Source organism: Nansenia antarctica, assembly GCF_963989245.1.
Source record: "Nansenia antarctica genome assembly, chromosome: 1".
In the NCBI taxonomy this organism is placed as follows: Eukaryota; Metazoa; Chordata; class Actinopteri; order Argentiniformes; family Microstomatidae; genus Nansenia; species Nansenia antarctica.
The window spans coordinates 49,758,190-49,777,009 of record NC_137674.1 but is presented as its reverse complement, the minus strand read 5'-3'; the positions used below and the strand labels follow the sequence as shown (position 1 = coordinate 49,777,009).

Here is an 18,820-nt window from a genome sequence, read left to right as displayed (position 1 = left end):
GGGCTCTGGAAGTTGGCAACACTGGGAGTGCGTTCTTTAAACTTCCTTGGGTACTTTAATGAAAGGTGCTGATTGGCCGAAAAGGAATTGCTCTTTCTTAAGGACCCGGATTATGGCCACAGATATGTGCCACTAGAATCTGAATTTGAATTACTGACTTAAAATGTCCTAAAAATACAACAACATTAAGTTAAAGTGATTAGTGTTTTATTGGCATAAAAAAAAAGAAGTATTTATTTAATTCTCGCGATAATATCGTGGATCGCGATTATTTTGCCCACGATAATCGTGACATGACATTTTCTAATCGTCCCACCCCTAGTTGTAACATCCCTCTGTATGATACTACGAACTTTAATATCCCTCTATATGATACTAAGAACTTTAATATCCCTCTATATGATACTAAGAACTTTAATATCCCTCTATATGATACTAATAACTTTAATATCCCTCTATATGATACTAAGAACTTTAATATCCCTCTATATGATACTAAGAACTTTAATATCCCTCTATATGATACTAAGAACTTTAATATCCCTCTATATGATACTAATAACTTTAATATCCCTCTATATGATACTAAGAACTTTAATATCCCTCTATATGATACTAGAACCTTTAAAATCCCTCTATATGATACTAAGAACTTTAATATCCCTCTGTATGATACTAAGAACTTTAATATCCCTCTATATGATACTAAGAACTTTAATATCCCTCTATATGATACTAAGAACTTTAATATCCCTCTATATGATACTAATAACTTTAATATCCCTCTATATGATACTAAGAACTTTAATATCCCTCTATATGATACTAAGAACTTTAATATCCCTCTGTATGATACTAAGAACTTTAATATCTCTCTGCATGGATCTAGGAACCTTTCTTCAGCCGTCCCTGCTTATGGTCCCTATTATTGGTGGCACAGGCAGATGACGTATAGATCTGATTTAAAGTGAACACATGAACCTGTTTGTTTTGTTACATCAAGATGACAATAGGCTACACTTCAAACTGCAAGCAGCAAAGCAATTAACACTCGTATAACATATCCATAAGGCCTATGCTACATTACTTTTGCAGTCAAGTTAGCGACTGTTACTGTAATATAATTGCAATTCCTCACATGAGCCGCGCGCGAATATCCTCACAGAACTTGTCTCGCGCTATTGTTCAGCCTGCATGGGTAACGTTACTGTCAAGTCAGCCTTGTCAGTCAGTGACTAGGTAACGTATGCTAGCCTTCTCACCATGGCTGGTGAAAAACTTTAGACGGGATACTGTCATTGGCCTTCCTTGTTATTACCAGGCAGTGACAGTCTATGGCTGCAAAAGGCACGGTCGCCCCTAAGCTTTAGCAAATATATTGTGGCTTACTTAATACTGTTCAGCACTTGAGGTTACATTCAATGCATGACTTGTGCTATAGGCTAAATTAGGGATGCACCGAAATGAAAATTCTTGGCCGAGGCCGAAGCCGAATTTAAGGAAACACTTGGCCGAAAACCGAATGTGTATCGGCAGTTTTTAATTTTATCATTGCATAAACTAAATACATTTTGCTTTTTATTCATGCTTCTCAAAGAAAGAAATTGAGATTGAAAAAAAAATACTTTTATTGAACATTCCAGCAGACATCAGTCTATACCAGGGGTGCTCACACTTTTTGGAACCAAGATCTACTTTTCAAGTAGCCAGTCTGCCAAGATCTACCAGTCTAGTTTCAACATCGCAAACGTACATGCACGTACTACAAACACACACACACACACACACACACACACACACACACACACACACACACACACACACAGTTCCCAGCCTGCATAGTAAACTCACAATACACTTTCTCTCTCTCTGTCACACAGCCACAGGAGAAGACCATCACAAACCCTCCCTCTTTGCTATTCTCGCTCACACACATTCACTCACACACACATACACACACACACACACACACACACACACACACACACACATTTGCCAGTCTGCATAGGGAGCCATAGCACAAACCCTTCCTCTCTCTCCCCCTCTCTCTCCCTCTCTCTCTCTCACTCTCTTACACACACACACACACACTAGGGATGGGACGATTATCGTGTTTATCGTTAATCGCGATAAAAACACCCGCGATAACTTTATCGTGGAGAATTTTAATTAGTTGAATAATCGTCATAATCGTTTTTTTTTAATTACTGGACTTTTTAAATAGGCACTACATTTGATAAACACTGCTTTGTCTGTCTGTTTTTATTGTATGTATTAATGTATGTGACCTATGTGTGTTTTGGGGGGGGGGGTTAATATTTCAGTGTTTCACAGAGACATGTACACAACAGGACATAACAACAACAACTAGTATCCGTGGGGGAGGTTATTGTCCCATTAATAGTAGAAAACTAGTTTTGCACTTTGTTATGCAGTACATTGTCCATAAACAGAAAATGTTTAAAAACAAAACAAAAACAAAAAAACAGGGGGGGGAGGAGGCCATGTCACATATCAGAAATAAACAGAAAAGAAAATGACACAACAAATGCCATAATATATGGGGGGATCACCCCCATCGGAGACAGCATCCATGTCTTACAGTCCTAAACACAGCGGCAGCACAACACCAGCACAGTAAATAATATTGTGACCCATACATTGTAGATCTGTTACACATTAGTCTTGTGTACTTTCTTGAGTGTAATCCACCAAACCTTTCATTACAATGGCAGCCAGGCTGGTACCAATATAATCTTAGAACGGAGACCAAATCTTATAGAATGTCTTTATCTTACACTTAGACCTAATATTTCAGATATTCCATAGGAATCATATCAAAAATTACCTTGTGCCATCCAGCTATTGTAGGCGGTTTGCAGTCTATCCATTTCAGCAATATATTTTTCCTTGCACAAAAAGTGAGGATACACAGAAGTCTTTTGGAATGCATACTTTTAAGTTGTTTGTCTGGGAACCCAAACAATAGACACATGGGGTCCTTATCCAATGTAACATCTAGAATTAGATGAATTTTATCCACTATACCTTTCCAGTAATCATCTATATATCTACAAGTCCAAACACAATGAACAAAGCTCCCAACCTCGGTAATACACTTTGTACACATTTCCGATTTGTTATGATCCATTTTATGTCTAAGTTGGGGAGTAATCTGCAAACGTTGTAGTAGTCTAAATTGCGTTTCCTTCGTCCTATTACAGATTGAGATGTCGTTTGCCAATTGCCATATTAGTGACCAAGTTGCTTCATCAGTATTAATGTTCAGGTCATTATTCCAGTCTTTGGGCGTAAATGCAGGTTTGCCTTTATCATATTTCGAAAGTGCTCTATACCCAAGCCCCAGAATGCCTCTCGTCTTTCCAGCAGAGACTATCTCCTCCAGCGGAGAGGGTTGGTGACAGAGGCCAGTGTCTTTTTGGCTATTTAAAAAACTTCGTATCTGAAGGTATCTGAAAAACTCATTTCGTGGTAGGTCATATTTCTTACATAATTGGTCAAATGAAAGTAGTATTTCCGTATCATATAAATGTCCGATAGTAACCATCCCTTTGCTGTCCCACCGCTTGAAACCCCTATCCGTGGCACCAGGGGAGAAGTCTATGTTGCCCCAAACTGGCGAGAGGGAGGATGTCATAATCGTATGTTATAAATAAATAGTAATATAATTGAGATCTCACATTTGCACTTTAACCTATCTTGAAGCTTTCAAGTCTCTAAGCCACAAGGCTAGCACTCAGTTTGATGACAGAAAAGTGTCAGTGTTCAAGTTTTGTTTGACAGTATTTTTTTCCTTTATTTATGCAGTGATACCTTATAATTTATCATTACCTTATTTAAGATTTTATTAAAGATTTTTATTTTTGTCAAGATGTTTTTAAAATGATGTTAATGTTATTAACATGATTCAATAAAAATACAACAAAATCTAAGTTAAAGTGATTACAGTGTGTTTTATTGGCATTCTTAAAAAAAGTTTTTTTATTTATTTTATTAATTCTCGCGATAATATCGTGGATCACGATTATTTTGCCCACGATAATCGTGACATGACATTTTCTAATCGTCCCACCCCTAACACACACACACACACACACACACACACACACACACACACACACACACTCACTTTCTCTCACTCACACACTGACAGCCAGTTTGCAGTACCATAGCCAACTACTGATCCAACAAACAGAAAAGTAAACCAGATACAAAACAGGTAGTTCCCTAGTTTGAAAGGAGGAAATAAATGCATTTCTCTACCTTAGTGGGAGACCTGGCACTGGGAGGAGGCAGCTAGTTTCTAATAGTCAGGGCTGTAGGAGCTGGTTGCAAGGTGTCATCAGCCACTGTGGATCTGTCATCGAAAAGGCAATCTGGAGAAACTTTTTTCACAATTTCGCCGTCTTTGAATTACTTCTTGTGTTTAACAAGAACGTGTCTGACGCGATAAGAAGCTATCGTTGCAGCCGTACGTTTTCGCTCTTTTGCCACATTTCCCTTCTTTGAAATAGCCATCGTAGATTTGCTGATCAGACAGACGCATTTCCAATATCACATCGTGTAAAAAAGTCCTCCTCCCATTCTGGATGGAAGTTATACGTTATTGGTTTCTTACTTGGTCCAGCTTCGCCACTCATTTGTATAGCCTTTATTTAGTATTATATAGTAAATTGTAGAAATTGGAAGGCTAACTAGGTAATTAGTCTCGCCGGTATTTTGTATTTTGTAGTTGGTGCTGTTGACTGCGCATGCGTGGTGAACCGCGTGTTAGGTGTAGGTGAAAAGATCAGATCTCAGACTGGCTTACCTGTACGTCAATCAAGTGGCAAAAGCCATAGTGAGGATGGATGATAGGCGATTTTTTTTCTTTTTTTTCCGGTTTTGTTCAAATTTTTATTTATTTTTTATTTATTTTTTTCCAATGCCATGCGATCTACCCATACTACCTTTGCGATCGACGTATTGGGCACCCCTGGTCTATACCAACAAAGCACAATAAATAAAATAAAGATGGCTGCGAAAAAGATGAGTATCTAAGAACTCTCCCACACTCTCACTGTAAACACTCATAATGGGTGTAAAAGGTGTCCTTTGTTTATTTATATATCTATATATTTATATCACTGAATATCTTCAACAAATTGCACTTCGTGTTCACACTGTAGAGAAAAAATGCAGTGCTACAAAAATAATAATGAACGAATCTAACTCAATGAAATGTCCGTGTTCAGTTTATGAGAGATCCAGATCGGATCAGTATAGCAGGGTTCGACAGTGCGACCGTTTTGGTCGCATTTGCGAGTAAATATATTTCTGTGCGACTTAGAAATACATTCAATCGCACCAGTGCGACCCAAAAAAAAAAAAAAAAAAAAAAAAGCTTTTTTTTTTTTTTTTTTAAAGCTGAACTACTGTCATGCGCAGTCAATCTTATGTTCGTTAATAAGATCACAGCGCATCTAAACCAATGCAATCCTTTGAAAACAGAAGAAGAAGAAAAACAGACACGTGACCTGCAAGCACAACAAGCGCGCATTTACATTTGAAAATCCTGTCAGAAAAAGACTGCTGTTAAAATGAATCCGATTACGGCATACTTTAGCAAGGCTAATGCTAGCACCGTTCCTGACAGAGAGGAGGTAGAGGGGGGTAGTGGAGTCAACATTACAGCTGGAGACGAGAGTGACGAAGAAAACAGAGACGGGGAAAGCGAGGAGGAGAGCGCCCGGTCAGAAAGTGTGTCAGGGGAGGGGGAAGGTCATTATCCACCCGGTGATAATGGCGGTGCCACTGCCAACGTGAAGTCTGGTCTGACAAAAGTCTACAGGTACAGTGCCGAGTGGCAAACATCTTTCCCGTGGCTGTTGCTGAAGGAAGGGAAGATGTATTGCAAGTGGTGTGTCGCCCACATGAAGTTAGCTGGAAAGACCGCGTTTGTGTCAGGAGACGCACAGCTGAAACGCGACACAGTGAAAAAACATGGTCTGTCTCGCAAACATGTGAAATGCAGGGAAGCTTTCATGTCAGCTCAGAACAAGCCCCTTGAGAAAGCTGTTGGACGCCAGAAGGCTAGCTCTAGTGAGGAAATTAAAAGACAGCTCAAGTTAAAGTTTAACATCGCTTACTACGTGGCAAACGAAGAGATCCCATTTATTAAATTCCACAAATTATTCGCCCTTCACAAGAAAAATGGCGTTGAATTAAATCCAACCTATAGTAATGACAAACGATGCGCTGACATGATCGGGCAGATAGCGGATGCCATGAGAGAAGACCTTGCTGTGAAGATCAATTCCGCACACTATCTCGCCTGGGCTTAATTATTTATTTATTCATGAATCATTTATTAATAAATGAATATTCTTACTTCCCCTTTACATTGTGTGAGTCTCCATTTTTATTACGGCCAAGAGCCGGTTATGATAATTCTAATATGTTATGATTATGATAATTTGTTGTCGTCATACGAAAATTGCACAATTTTCATTGTGCTACTGAAATTCTTGGTGTGCTACTAAATTTTTTGACATGGTAGCACAGTGCTACCTGGGGAAAAGGTAAGCGTCAAACCCTGAGTATAGGTATTATCTTCGCCACTAGATGGCGCTGGAACTTCATCAAAACACGCCCACTATTCGGTGGTAAACATTCGGTGTTTTCACACATTCGGCCGAATACCGAATGTGCTTTATTTTGCGATATTCGGCCGAATACATTCGGTGGCCGAATGTTCGGTGCATCCCTAGGCTAAATAAAATGATTAAAGCGGCAAGTAGCAAGTGTGCGCATCAAAGGCATTAGGCACGTAACATCCATGCTGTATAAACACATGACAACCGTCCGTTATTTCCCGAACTTTGCCCGAACCCCCTGCGAGGACCCGGGGAACAACGGTACGCTCCCCGCGGCTGCTATCAGACTGGCCGCGGGAGTGAGTGTTGAGGGAGAGAGGAGACGGCAACCCTCGCTCGCCATAGACTGTATCCCTACTCGTCTCTCCTGAGCTCGGTTGTAACGTGAACCATGGAATACAGGATATGTTAGATGCTTTACAGTAATTCCTCCAAATGACCAGAAAAGGAAGTTAGATTTGTCGCTGGTCGCTTTTGACTAATTAAGTCGCCAAGGGGCTCTGGAAGTTGGCAACACTGGGAGTGCGTTCTTTAAACTTCCTTGGGTACTTTAATGAAAGGTGCTGATTGGCCGAAAAGGAATTGCTCTTTCTTAAGGACCCGGATTATGGCCACAGATATGTGCCACTAGAATCTGAATTTGAATTACTGACTTAAAATGTCCTAAAAATACAACAACATTAAGTTAAAGTGATTAGTGTTTTATTGGCATAAAAAAAAAGAAGTATTTATTTAATTCTCGCGATAATATCGTGGATCGCGATTATTTTGCCCACGATAATCGTGACATGACATTTTCTAATCGTCCCACCCCTAGTTGTAACATCCCTCTGTATGATACTACGAACTTTAATATCCCTCTATATGATACTAAGAACTTTAATATCCCTCTATATGATACTAAGAACTTTAATATCCCTCTATATGATACTAATAACTTTAATATCCCTCTATATGATACTAAGAACTTTAATATCCCTCTATATGATACTAAGAACTTTAATATCCCTCTATATGATACTAAGAACTTTAATATCCCTCTATATGATACTAATAACTTTAATATCCCTCTATATGATACTAGAACCTTTAAAATCCCTCTATATGATACTAAGAACTTTAATATCCCTCTGTATGATACTAAGAACTTTAATATCCCTCTATATGATACTAAGAACTTTAATATCCCTCTATATGATACTAAGAACTTTAATATCCCTCTATATGATACTAATAACTTTAATATCCCTCTATATGATACTAAGAACTTTAATATCCCTCTATATGATACTAAGAACTTTAATATCCCTCTGTATGATACTAAGAACTTTAATATCTCTCTGCATGGATCTAGGAACCTTTCTTCAGCCGTCCCTGCTTATGGTCCCTATTATTGGTGGCACAGGCAGATGACGTATAGATCTGATTTAAAGTGAACACATGAACCTGTTTGTTTTGTTACATCAAGATGACAATAGGCTACACTTCAAACTGCAAGCAGCAAAGCAATTAACACTCGTATAACATATCCATAAGGCATGTTATGTACCATATAGACAAAAACAAAGCTTTACATCGTATTCAAATTAAACGTAACTATCTATCGATCTTTTTGGAATCACATTCTACATGGCCTGGAGTGAGTTGACTATAAAGTGTCCTTATTGATGCCCTAGTCCACGTATTTATCAGTTTTGTCAACGTTTGGCACATATCATGATTCGAGTTCACAATCCCAACATCGTGCAAGTAGCGGCGGCCCTGATATTAACACCTGCATAATTACTTCGAATCCAGGTTGCTTAGCGTGACTGTGTTCTTCACGCTGTCTGGAATTGTACCGAGCTGCCTGAAGCTGAAAGTTATTTCAACAGTAGCGGAGTTTAGCAGACAGGAAGATGTTAGCTCGCGCATCATGTGATTTGGATGCGATGTAGATAGACTTCTTTTCAGATCGACACGTTTTCACGTGGATGACCTGTTTTGAGGTAAAAAAACTGTGAATTTCGCCGCTGCCAGTTACTCTAGTCACAACATTCTACAATAACTGAATTGAACAGGCCGTTGCTTACTCCACTTGGGTAATGCCTTTGTAACTCTGCGTGTTAATATACTGTTACAAGAGCTGTGTTACTACAAGACACTGTCAAACATAAAGCCTATCCCTTGTACGTTTTCAGATTCAGCTAGATGCTGTAGATTCTGAGCTTCTCATAGATGGGTTAGTGTGTGTGTGTGAGTGTGTGTGCCATTGAGGCGTATTGAACACACTGGGCTACGGCAGTCCTATTACACAATTCTGAATGAACTCTTCCACTTGGCTGCTGGCCACAGTACAACTCATGCGCCAGATGAGACGACAGACAGTAGGCTTATAGGATGATTATCAAATGGGAGATGAGCGCGCACACACACCCAGTTTTATTGGATGTCCCGTCCACACAGCTGCCACTGTCTGTCTGTCTGTACGCCCACTGACAGACACACCTTGCTGGCTGTGATGTCATCGTGACCTTTGACGGGTCCCACCATCACATGGCTGGGAGCCATTGTTCATTCCCATTCTAGATCCCAAAGAGGAAGGAAATGGGGATGACAATATGATACTTCCTGCTCTCTCTTGAGCTGGACAGGGGGGTACCGTTTTTAGAAATGGAGGAACTGACAGGAAACATGGCAGATGCCATTTGACCCATATTGCATGTGTACGCATGATGAATCCATTTTTTTTTTTTTTTAAGACTGATGCTAGTGCATGAATGCTCTGCCACAATTAAGAGATTGGCAATAAAAGCTGCATGAGGATCCTATTGTCAAGCAAATGCATTCTTTTATGGAGTCTACTGAACATAGTGCACCAATTGTGATCAGAGAAAGGATGGCTCTATATGAAAGAGTGTCTTTCTTTCAAATGAACCCAGACGGCAGAGAGGCAGCAGATTTCTGCAACACCAGAGTTGGGGGAAATGACTGACGTCTCGTGCATTCACTCAGATTAGGCCTCAAGATGCAAGGAGGAGTGCCGTCCTCTAACAAGGTCCACTAACAAAACACTTCCGTGAGATATCGGCCAATCGTGTGCAACTGTAAGTCAAATCGATACGATAAAGAAGACCGTAGGAATTACTGTAAATGAAGGGTAAATGCTTCAACTTTCGTAACGTTTGAGCATATGAACATGGAAAGTAAACATCCGTCAGGAATAATGGGTGACTACCTAACAAGCTGGGTTGCCATAAACACACACCCACACACCCACTCTTCTCAGCCGCCATAGCCTAACTCTGGTCAACATTTCTCCAGGTTCATTCAAACGTACCAGCACGTCGTTGCAGATGTCCCTCAGCTCGGCTTCCACCTTCTCCCGATACTCGTTAACCATCTGGAGCTTCTTGTCGCTTCCCTCGGTCTTCTGTCCGATGCTGGAGATGACCCGCCATGCCGACCGCCTGGCACCGACCACGTTCTTATAGGCGACAGACAGCAGGTTCCTCTCCTCGTTGGACAGCTCGCCTCCCTGCTCCGTTACCTCCTTCATGGAGGCGGCCATGTCGTCGTAGCGCTCGGCCTGCTCCGCCAGCTTGGCCTTCTGAATAAGCTCCGTTTTATCCATTGTTTTGTTTTTAGGTTGTAGAATATCTTTCGGATCGGGGTTAAAACAATATGAGTCCAGGGACACACGAGGGAACGACTGTGAGAGGGGAGGAGACGAGGTAGCGCAGGGGGATGCTGAGTAGTCCACCAAAAAACCTGCAAGCAAGGTGACAAGCGGCCGTTAGGTTACATGTGAAAACAGATGAAACGATTCGTATGCGAGTGATCTTACAAACACAAGACATTTGCATATTGGCATGATCCTGAAATACTGCCGTCAACCAACCAACTCGTCAGTTTGATGAGTGTTTGCAGAGTGATAACGAGGTGACAAAAACCCGGATAAAACAAGCAGGTCGGGTAGAACGTCAGGTTGCGCCTGCAGAAACAGTCATGGTAGAGCGTCATGGTGATAGCCACTAGTATGGACCAAGATTGCCTGGGACTGTGTCGGAACTAGCTGTCTGCCTAGCAGTGTGTACCAGCTATCTGTCTAACTATCTAACTAGCAGTGTGTACTAGCTGTCTAACTATCTGACTAGCAGGGTGTACTAGCTGTCTGTCTAACTAACCGACGAGCAGGGTGTACTAGCTGTCTGTCTGACTAGCAGAGTGTACTAGCTGTCTGTCTAACTATCTGACTAGCAGGGTGTACTAGCTGTCTGTCTAACTAACTATCTGACTAGCAGGGTGTACTAGCTGTCTGTCTAACTAACTGACTAGCAGGGTGTACTAGCTGTCTGTCTAACTATCTAACTAGCAGTGTACTAGCTGTCTGTCTGACTATCTGACTAGCAGGGTGTACTAGCTGTCTGTCTAACTATCTAACTAGCAGGGTGTACTAGCTGTCTGTCTGACTAGCAGAGTGTACTAGCTGTCTGTCTAACTAACTATCTGACTAGCAGGGTGTACTAGCTGTCTGTAACTAACTAACTATCTGACTAGCAGAGTGTACTAGCTGTCTGTCTAACTATCTAACTAGCAGGGTGTACTAGCTGTCTATCTGACTAGCAGGGTGTACTAGCTGTCTAACTATCTGACTAGCAGAGTGTACTAGCTGTCTATCTGACTAGCAGGGTGTACTAGCTGTCTGTCTAACTAGCAGAGTGTACTAGCTGTCTAACTATCTGACTAGCAGAGTGTACTAGCTGTCTGTCTGACTAGCAGAGTGTACTAGCTGTCTGTCTGACTAGCAGAGTGTACTAGCTGTCTATCTGACTAGCAGAGTGTACTAGCTGTCTGTCTGACTAGCAGGGTGTACTAGCTGTCTATCTGACTAGCAGGGTGTACTAGCTGTCTGTCTGACTAGCAGGGTGTACTAGCTGTCTGTCTGACTAGCAGGGTGTACTAGCTGTCTATCTGACTAGCAGGGTGTACTAGCTGTCTGTCTGACTAGCAGGATGTACTAGCTGTCTGTCTGACTAACTATCTGACTAGCAGGGTGTACTAGCTGTCTGTCTAACTAACTGACTAGCAGGGTGTACTAGCTGTCTGTCTAACTATCTAACTAGCAGTGTACTAGCTGTCTGTCTGACTATCTGACTAGCAGGGTGTACTAGCTGTCTGTCTAACTATCTAACTAGCAGGGTGTACTAGCTGTCTGTCTGACTAGCAGAGTGTACTAGCTGTCTGTCTAACTAACTATCTGACTAGCAGGGTGTACTAGCTGTCTGTAACTAACTAACTATCTGACTAGCAGAGTGTACTAGCTGTCTGTCTAACTATCTAACTAGCAGGGTGTACTAGCTGTCTATCTGACTAGCAGGGTGTACTAGCTGTCTAACTATCTGACTAGCAGAGTGTACTAGCTGTCTATCTGACTAGCAGGGTGTACTAGCTGTCTGTCTAACTAGCAGAGTGTACTAGCTGTCTAACTATCTGACTAGCAGGGTGTACTAGCTGTCTGTCTGACTAGCAGGGTGTACTAGCTGTCTGTCTGACTAGCAGGGTGTACTAGCTGTCTATCTGACTAGCAGGGTGTACTAGCTGTCTGTCTGACTAGCAGGATGTACTAGCTGTCTGTCTGACTAACTATCTGACTAGCAGGGTGTACTAGCTGTCTGTCTAACTAACTGACTAGCAGGGTGTACTAGCTGTCTGTCTAACTATCTAACTAGCAGTGTACTAGCTGTCTGTCTGACTATCTGACTAGCAGGGTGTACTAGCTGTCTGTCTAACTATCTAACTAGCAGGGTGTACTAGCTGTCTGTCTGACTAGCAGAGTGTACTAGCTGTCTGTCTAACTAACTATCTGACTAGCAGGGTGTACTAGCTGTCTGTAACTAACTAACTATCTGACTAGCAGAGTGTACTAGCTGTCTGTCTAACTATCTAACTAGCAGAGTGACTAGCTGTCTGACTAGCAGAGTGTACTAGCTGTCTATCTGACTAGCAGAGTGTACTAGCTGTCTGTCTGACTAGCAGGGTGTACTAGCTGTCTATCTGACTAGCAGGGTGTACTAGCTGTCTGTCTGACTAGCAGGGTGTACTAGCTGTCTGTCTGACTAGCAGGGTGTACTAGCTGTCTATCTGACTAGCAGGGTGTACTAGCTGTCTGTCTGACTAGCAGGGTGTACTAGCTGTCTGTCTGACTAGCAGGGTGTACTAGCTGTCTATCTGACTAGCAGGGTGTACTAGCTGTCTGTCTGACTAGCAGGATGTACTAGCTGTCTGTCTGACTAGCAGAGTGTACTAGCTGTCTATCTGACTAGCAGGATGTACTAGCTGTCTATCTGACTAGCAGGATATACTAGCTGTCTGTCTGACTAGCAGGGTGTACTAGCTGTCTGTCTGACTAGCAGAGTGTATTAGCTGTCTGTCTGACTAGCGGAGTGTACTAGCTGTCTATCTGACTAGCGGAGTGTACTAGCTGTCTATCTGACTAGCAGAGTGTACTAGCTGTCTAACTATCTGACTAGCAGAGTGTACTAGCTGTCTGTCTGACTAGCAGAGTGTACTAGCTGTCTGTCTGACTAGCAGAGTGTACTAGCTGTCTATCTGACTAGCAGAGTGTACTAGCTGTCTGTCTGACTAGCAGGGTGTACTAGCTGTCTATCTGACTAGCAGGGTGTACTAGCTGTCTGTCTGACTAGCAGGGTGTACTAGCTGTCTGTCTGACTAGCAGGGTGTACTAGCTGTCTATCTGACTAGCAGGGTGTACTAGCTGTCTGTCTGACTAGCAGGATGTACTAGCTGTCTGTCTGACTAGCAGAGTGTACTAGCTGTCTATCTGACTAGCAGGATGTACTAGCTGTCTATCTGACTAGCAGGATATACTAGCTGTCTGTCTGACTAGCAGGGTGTACTAGCTGTCTGTCTGACTAGCAGAGTGTATTAGCTGTCTGTCTGACTAGCGGAGTGTACTAGCTGTCTATCTGACTAGCAGAGTGTACTAGCTGTCTGTCTGTCTGACTAGCAGGGTGTACTAGCTGTCTGTCTGACTAGAAGGGTGTACTAGCTGTCTATCTGACTAGCAGGGTGTACTAGCTGTCTATCTGACTAGCAGGGTGTACTAGCTGTCTGTCTGACTAGCAGGGTGTACTAGCTGTCTGTCTGACTAGCAGGGTGTACTAGCTGTCTGTCTGTCTGAGTAGCAGGGTGTACTAGCTGTCTGTCTGACTAGCAGGATGTACTAGCTGTCTATCTGACTAGCAGGGTGTACTAGCTGTCTGTCTGACTAGCAGGGTGTACTAGCTGTCTGTCTGTCTGACTAGCGGAGTGTATTAGCTGTCTGTCTGACTAGCGGAGTGTACTAGCTGTCTATCTGACTAGCAGGGTGTACTAGCTGTCTAACTATCTGACTAGCAGGGTGTACTAGCTGTCTGTCTGACTAGCAGGGTGTACTAGCTGTCTGTCTGACTAGCAGGGTGTACTAGCTGTCTGTCTGACTAGCAGAGTGTACTAGCTGTCTGTCTGTCTGACTAGCAGTGTGTACTAGCTGTCTGTCTGACTAGCAGAGTGTACTAGCTGTCTGTCTGGCTAGCAGGGTGTACTAGCTGTCTGTCTGTCTGACTAGCAGGGTGTACTAGCTGTCTGTCTGACTAGCAGGGTGTACTAGCTGTCTGTCTGACTAGCAGGGTGTACTAGCTGTCTGTCTGCCTGACTAGCAGGGTGTACTAGCTGTCTATCTATCTGACTAGCAGGGTGTACTAGCTGTCTATCTGACTAGCAGGGTGTACTAGCTGTCTGTCTGACTAGCAGGGTGTACTAGCTGTCTATCTATCTGACTAGCAGAGTGTACTAGCTGTCTGTCTGACTAGCAGAGTGTACTAGCTGTCTGTCTGACTAGCAGAGTGTACTAGCTGTCTGTCTGACTAGCAGGGTGTACTAGCTGTCTATCTATCTGACTAGCAGAGTGTACTAGCTGTCTGTCTGACTAGCAGAGTGTACTAGCTGTCTGTCTGACTAGCAGGGTGTACTAGCTGTCTATCTATCTGACTAGCAGAGTGTACTAGCTGTCTGTCTGACTAGCAGAGTGTACTAGCTGTCTGTCTGACTAGCAGAGTGTACTAGCTGTCTAACTATCTGACTAGCAGAGTGTACTAGCTGTCTAACTATCTGACTAGCAGAGTGTACTAGCTGTCTGTCTGACTAGCAGGGTGTACTAGCTGTCTGTCTATCTGACTAGCAGGGTGTACTAGCTGTCTGTCTGACTAGCAGGGAGTACTAGCTGTCTGTCTGACTAGCAGGGTGTACTAGCTGTCTATCTGACTAGTAGGGTGTACTAGCTGTCTATCTGACTAGCAGGGTGTACTAGCTGTCTATCTGACTAGCAGGGTGTACTAGCTGTCTATCTGACTAGTAGGGTGTACTAGCTGTCTGTCTGACTAGCAGGGTGTACTAGCTGTCTATCTGACTAGTAGGGTGTACTAGCTGTCTGTCTGACTAGTAGGGTGTACTAGCTGTCTGTCTGACTAGTAGGGTGTACTAGCTGTCTGTCTGACTAGTAGGGTGTACTAGCTGTCTGTCTGACTAGCAGGGTGTACTAGCTGTCTATCTGACTAGCAGGGTGTACTAGCTGTCTATCTGACTAGCAGGGTGTACTAGCTGTCTATCTGACTAGTAGAGTGTACTAGCTGTCTATCTGACTAGCAGGGTGTACTAGCTGTCTATCTGACTAGCAGGGTGTACTAGCTGTCTGTCTGACTAGCAGGGTGTACTAGCTGTCTGTCTGACTAGCAGAGTGTACTAGCTGTCTGTCTGACTAGCAGGGTGTACTAGCTGTCTGTCTGACTAGCAGAGTGTACTAGCTGTCTGTCTGACTAGCAGAGTGTACTAGCTGTCTGTCTGACTAGCAGGGTGTACTAGCTGTCTGTCTGACTAGCAGGGTGTACTAGCTGTCTGTCTGACTAGCAGGGTGTACTAGCTGTCTGTCTGACTAGCAGGGTGTACTAGCTGTCTGTCTGACTAGCAGGGTGTACTAGCTGTCTGTCTGTCTGACTAGCAGGGTGTACTAGCTGTCTATCTGACTAGCAGGGTGTACTAGCTGTCTGTCTGACTAGCAGGGTGTACTAGCTGTCTGTCTGACTAGCAGTGTGTACTAGCTGTCTATCTGACTAGCAGGGTGTACTAGCTGTCTGTCTGACTAGCAGGGAGTACTAGCTGTCTATCTGACTAGCAGGGTGTACTAGCTGTCTATCTGACTAGCAGGGTGTACTAGCTGTCTGTCTGACTAGCAGGGTGTACTAGCTGTCTATCTGACTAGCAGGGAGTACTAGCTGTCTATCTGACTAGCAGGGAGTACTAGCTGTCTATCTGACTAGCAGGGTGTACTAGCTGTCTGTCTGACTAGCAGGGTGTACTAGCTGTCTGTCTGACTAGCAGGGTGTACTAGCTGTCTGTCTGACTAGCAGGGTGTACTAGCTGTCTGTCTGACTAGCAGAGTGTACTAGCTGTCTATCTGACTAGCAGGATGTACTAGCTGTCTAACTATCTGACTAGCAGAGTGTAGCTGTCTGTCTGACTAGCCGGGTGTACTAGCTGTCTATCTGACTAGCAGAGTGTACTAGCTGTCTATCTGACTAGTGTACTAGCGGTCTATCTGACTAGTGTACTAGCTGTCTATCTGACTAGCAGAGTGTACTAGCTGTCTATCTGACTAGCAGGGTGTACTAGCTGTCTGTCTGACTAGCAGGGTGTACTAGCTGTCTGTCTGACTAGCAGAGAGTGTACTAGCTGTCTGTCTGACTAGCAGGGTGTGTAGATCAGAGTCTGCGTGACTATCTGTCCAATTCTACGGGTAACTAGCGGGAGCTGTAACATAGAAATACTCGGATATTGCGTCTAGCGTCCTCAATTACATGACCGAGCTGGCTAGCATGCTCGTAGGTCACAAACTAATGAAACACCAGTGTTCCCGGACCCTAACCCCGGTATACGTTTAGAATGAGGAGAACCGGAGCTACCTCGGCCAGCTAACATATCTTTTTTAGCTCTGACATAAGCTACATGAACACAGGTCTTCTAGCTCGGACATAAGCTACATTAACACAGGTCTTCTAGCTCTGACATAAGCTACATGAACACAGGTCTTCTGGCTCTGACATAAGCTACATGAACACACTCAACACAGGTATTCTAGCTCTGCCATAAGCTACATTACCAGCCCGCCACAGAGAGCATCTCTCTCACCAGGGAGCAGCTTGACAGCTCGACTAGCTAGCTCGTTAAGCTAACGGCTAACGTTAGGCGCTGGACCACTCCTTCCATTGAGAATGTGCCGCGGCATCAAAATTGTATTACGGTGCTAAAAGCTTACTACCAAACAGACAAACGATGAATAATGTAAATATCTAGAAATAGTTTTTTTTTTTAACTGCTTTTTAAAATGTCCAACCTTGTAAGGTCCCGATTCGCTCTTCCGAATTGATCCGCTTTGAGACTGGTATGAGGCAGAGCGAAAAACAGCAGCCGTGAAATTCGACCGAACCTGCTAGCTGGAGCGTTTGTATCCGAAAATGATTTCCCAATCAGAAACAGCCCTTTCCCATTGTTAACAATGATTTCTCGAGATATGAACCAGTAGTTGTTGTGCGCGGGGAAAGGAGGCGGGCGTTAGGGGCAAGTTCGGCTGGCCTGCAGGCTGCGGCTGGGGCCACGGGGTTTCCTCCAATTAGAGCAAGGGAGAAGACGTCACCGTTGCCATGGTTATCCTGCGCTCCTGCCCCCTTTCGAACGTTGTAGCAGCATCAGGGAGGCCCGAGGCGGGCGTGGCACGGCATGCGCTCGTTTAGGTGACCGAGATTTTCGTTTTTATACACCTTTCATTTCTCTCAACCTTTGATCTTGTGGATAATGTCTATCACCAAACCTTTACTCGACTAGCTAGCTGCTGCTTAGAATAATCTTCCTAGAGACCGCTAGGATAGGTTTAGAAAGCTGGTGTTCTCATCTGCAACCCATGTGATTCATCATAATAATACATAGCCTAATAATAATAACTTACATTTATATAGCGCCTTTCACAGACCCAAGGTCGCTTTACAAGGGAATGGGACAAACAGAACAGAGCCAGAGAGACAAACACACAAAACAAGAAACAGTGAAACAGTTACTAAAGGTTGAATGCAATGATGAAAGGTGGGTTTTAAGGGCAGTTTTGAATATGCCCAGGGTTGGAGAGTCGCGGATATCCTTGGGTAGAGAGTTCCAGAGGGTGGGGGGGGGGGGCTGCCACACTGTACCCAAACGTCCGGAGTTTAGCGCTGGGTTGGATGTGTTAGAGGACCTCAGAGTTCTGGATGGGGTGTAGTGGTGGAGGAGATGGGAGAGGTACTGGGGGGCCGTGGAGGGATTTGTAGGTGCGCAGGAGGAGTTTGAATGTGATGCAGCGTTTGACCGGGAGCCAGTGCAGACGGGCGAGGATGGGGGTGATGTGCTGCCAGGGCTTGGTGCGGGTGAGAAGAACCCTGGCAGCGGAGTTATGCACGTACTGGACCCTGTCCAGGCCAGTGTCTGGTAACCCGGACAGGACTCCATTACAATAGTCCAGGCAGGAGAAAATGAAGGCATGGATGAGTGTCGCTGTGTAGGAGTCTGACAGAGACGGAGTCTGGAGATCATAAGCCTATAGCACTTTCCCTGTGCCACTCCCATGATGACAGAGGGTCAGTTATTAGCCACATCTGTCATTGTAGGTGTGATTGTATAATTAGGCCTATAATGGGGGTCACATAGACAGCCACCCTCCGCTGGCCTCAGATCCACCAGCTGCTGATGTCCTCTGATAGCAGATGTCCACAGCTGGGACTTATATTGATTAATATTTAATGTCCAGCCTGAGAACATGAGGGTGAAAATTTGGAAAAAGATCCTGTTGCGCCCCTCACCATTTTAGACACTTTTTAATCTACCATTTGCTTTTTAGGGGGTCTCTATTTAGTCCCTGTGGTTTTATTGTCAGAGAATTGTCAGAGGGCATTAGCTGAAATGAAAGGCCTCTCCGAAGGCTGGCTGAATGCTCTCACGCACAGTATCATTCGAACAGGGGAGGCTAGTGGAGGTAGAAATCGGTAGAAACGGCTCATTGTGTTACCATTGATACCATTCCTCGTTCTATTCCATACATTACA

The 18,820-nt window shown here is 43.7% G+C and overlaps 1 protein-coding gene across 1 annotated transcript in view; it reads right to left on the bottom strand.

Moving 5' to 3' along the window:
* LOC308172661 (14-3-3 protein beta/alpha-1-like) overlaps positions 1–17,172 on the bottom strand; it is a 31,693-nt gene extending 14,521 nt beyond the window's left edge. The window contains exons 1-2 of the mRNA XM_080547586.1: positions 17,086–17,172; positions 9,976–10,406 (exon numbers count right to left, since the gene is read on the bottom strand). Coding sequence (XP_080403712.1) covers positions 9,976–10,269 — 294 coding nt within the window. The 5' untranslated portion in view covers positions 10,270–10,406; positions 17,086–17,172. The remainder of the gene's footprint in view (positions 1–9,975; positions 10,407–17,085) is intronic.
* Positions 17,173–18,820: the final 1,648 nt, after the last annotated feature.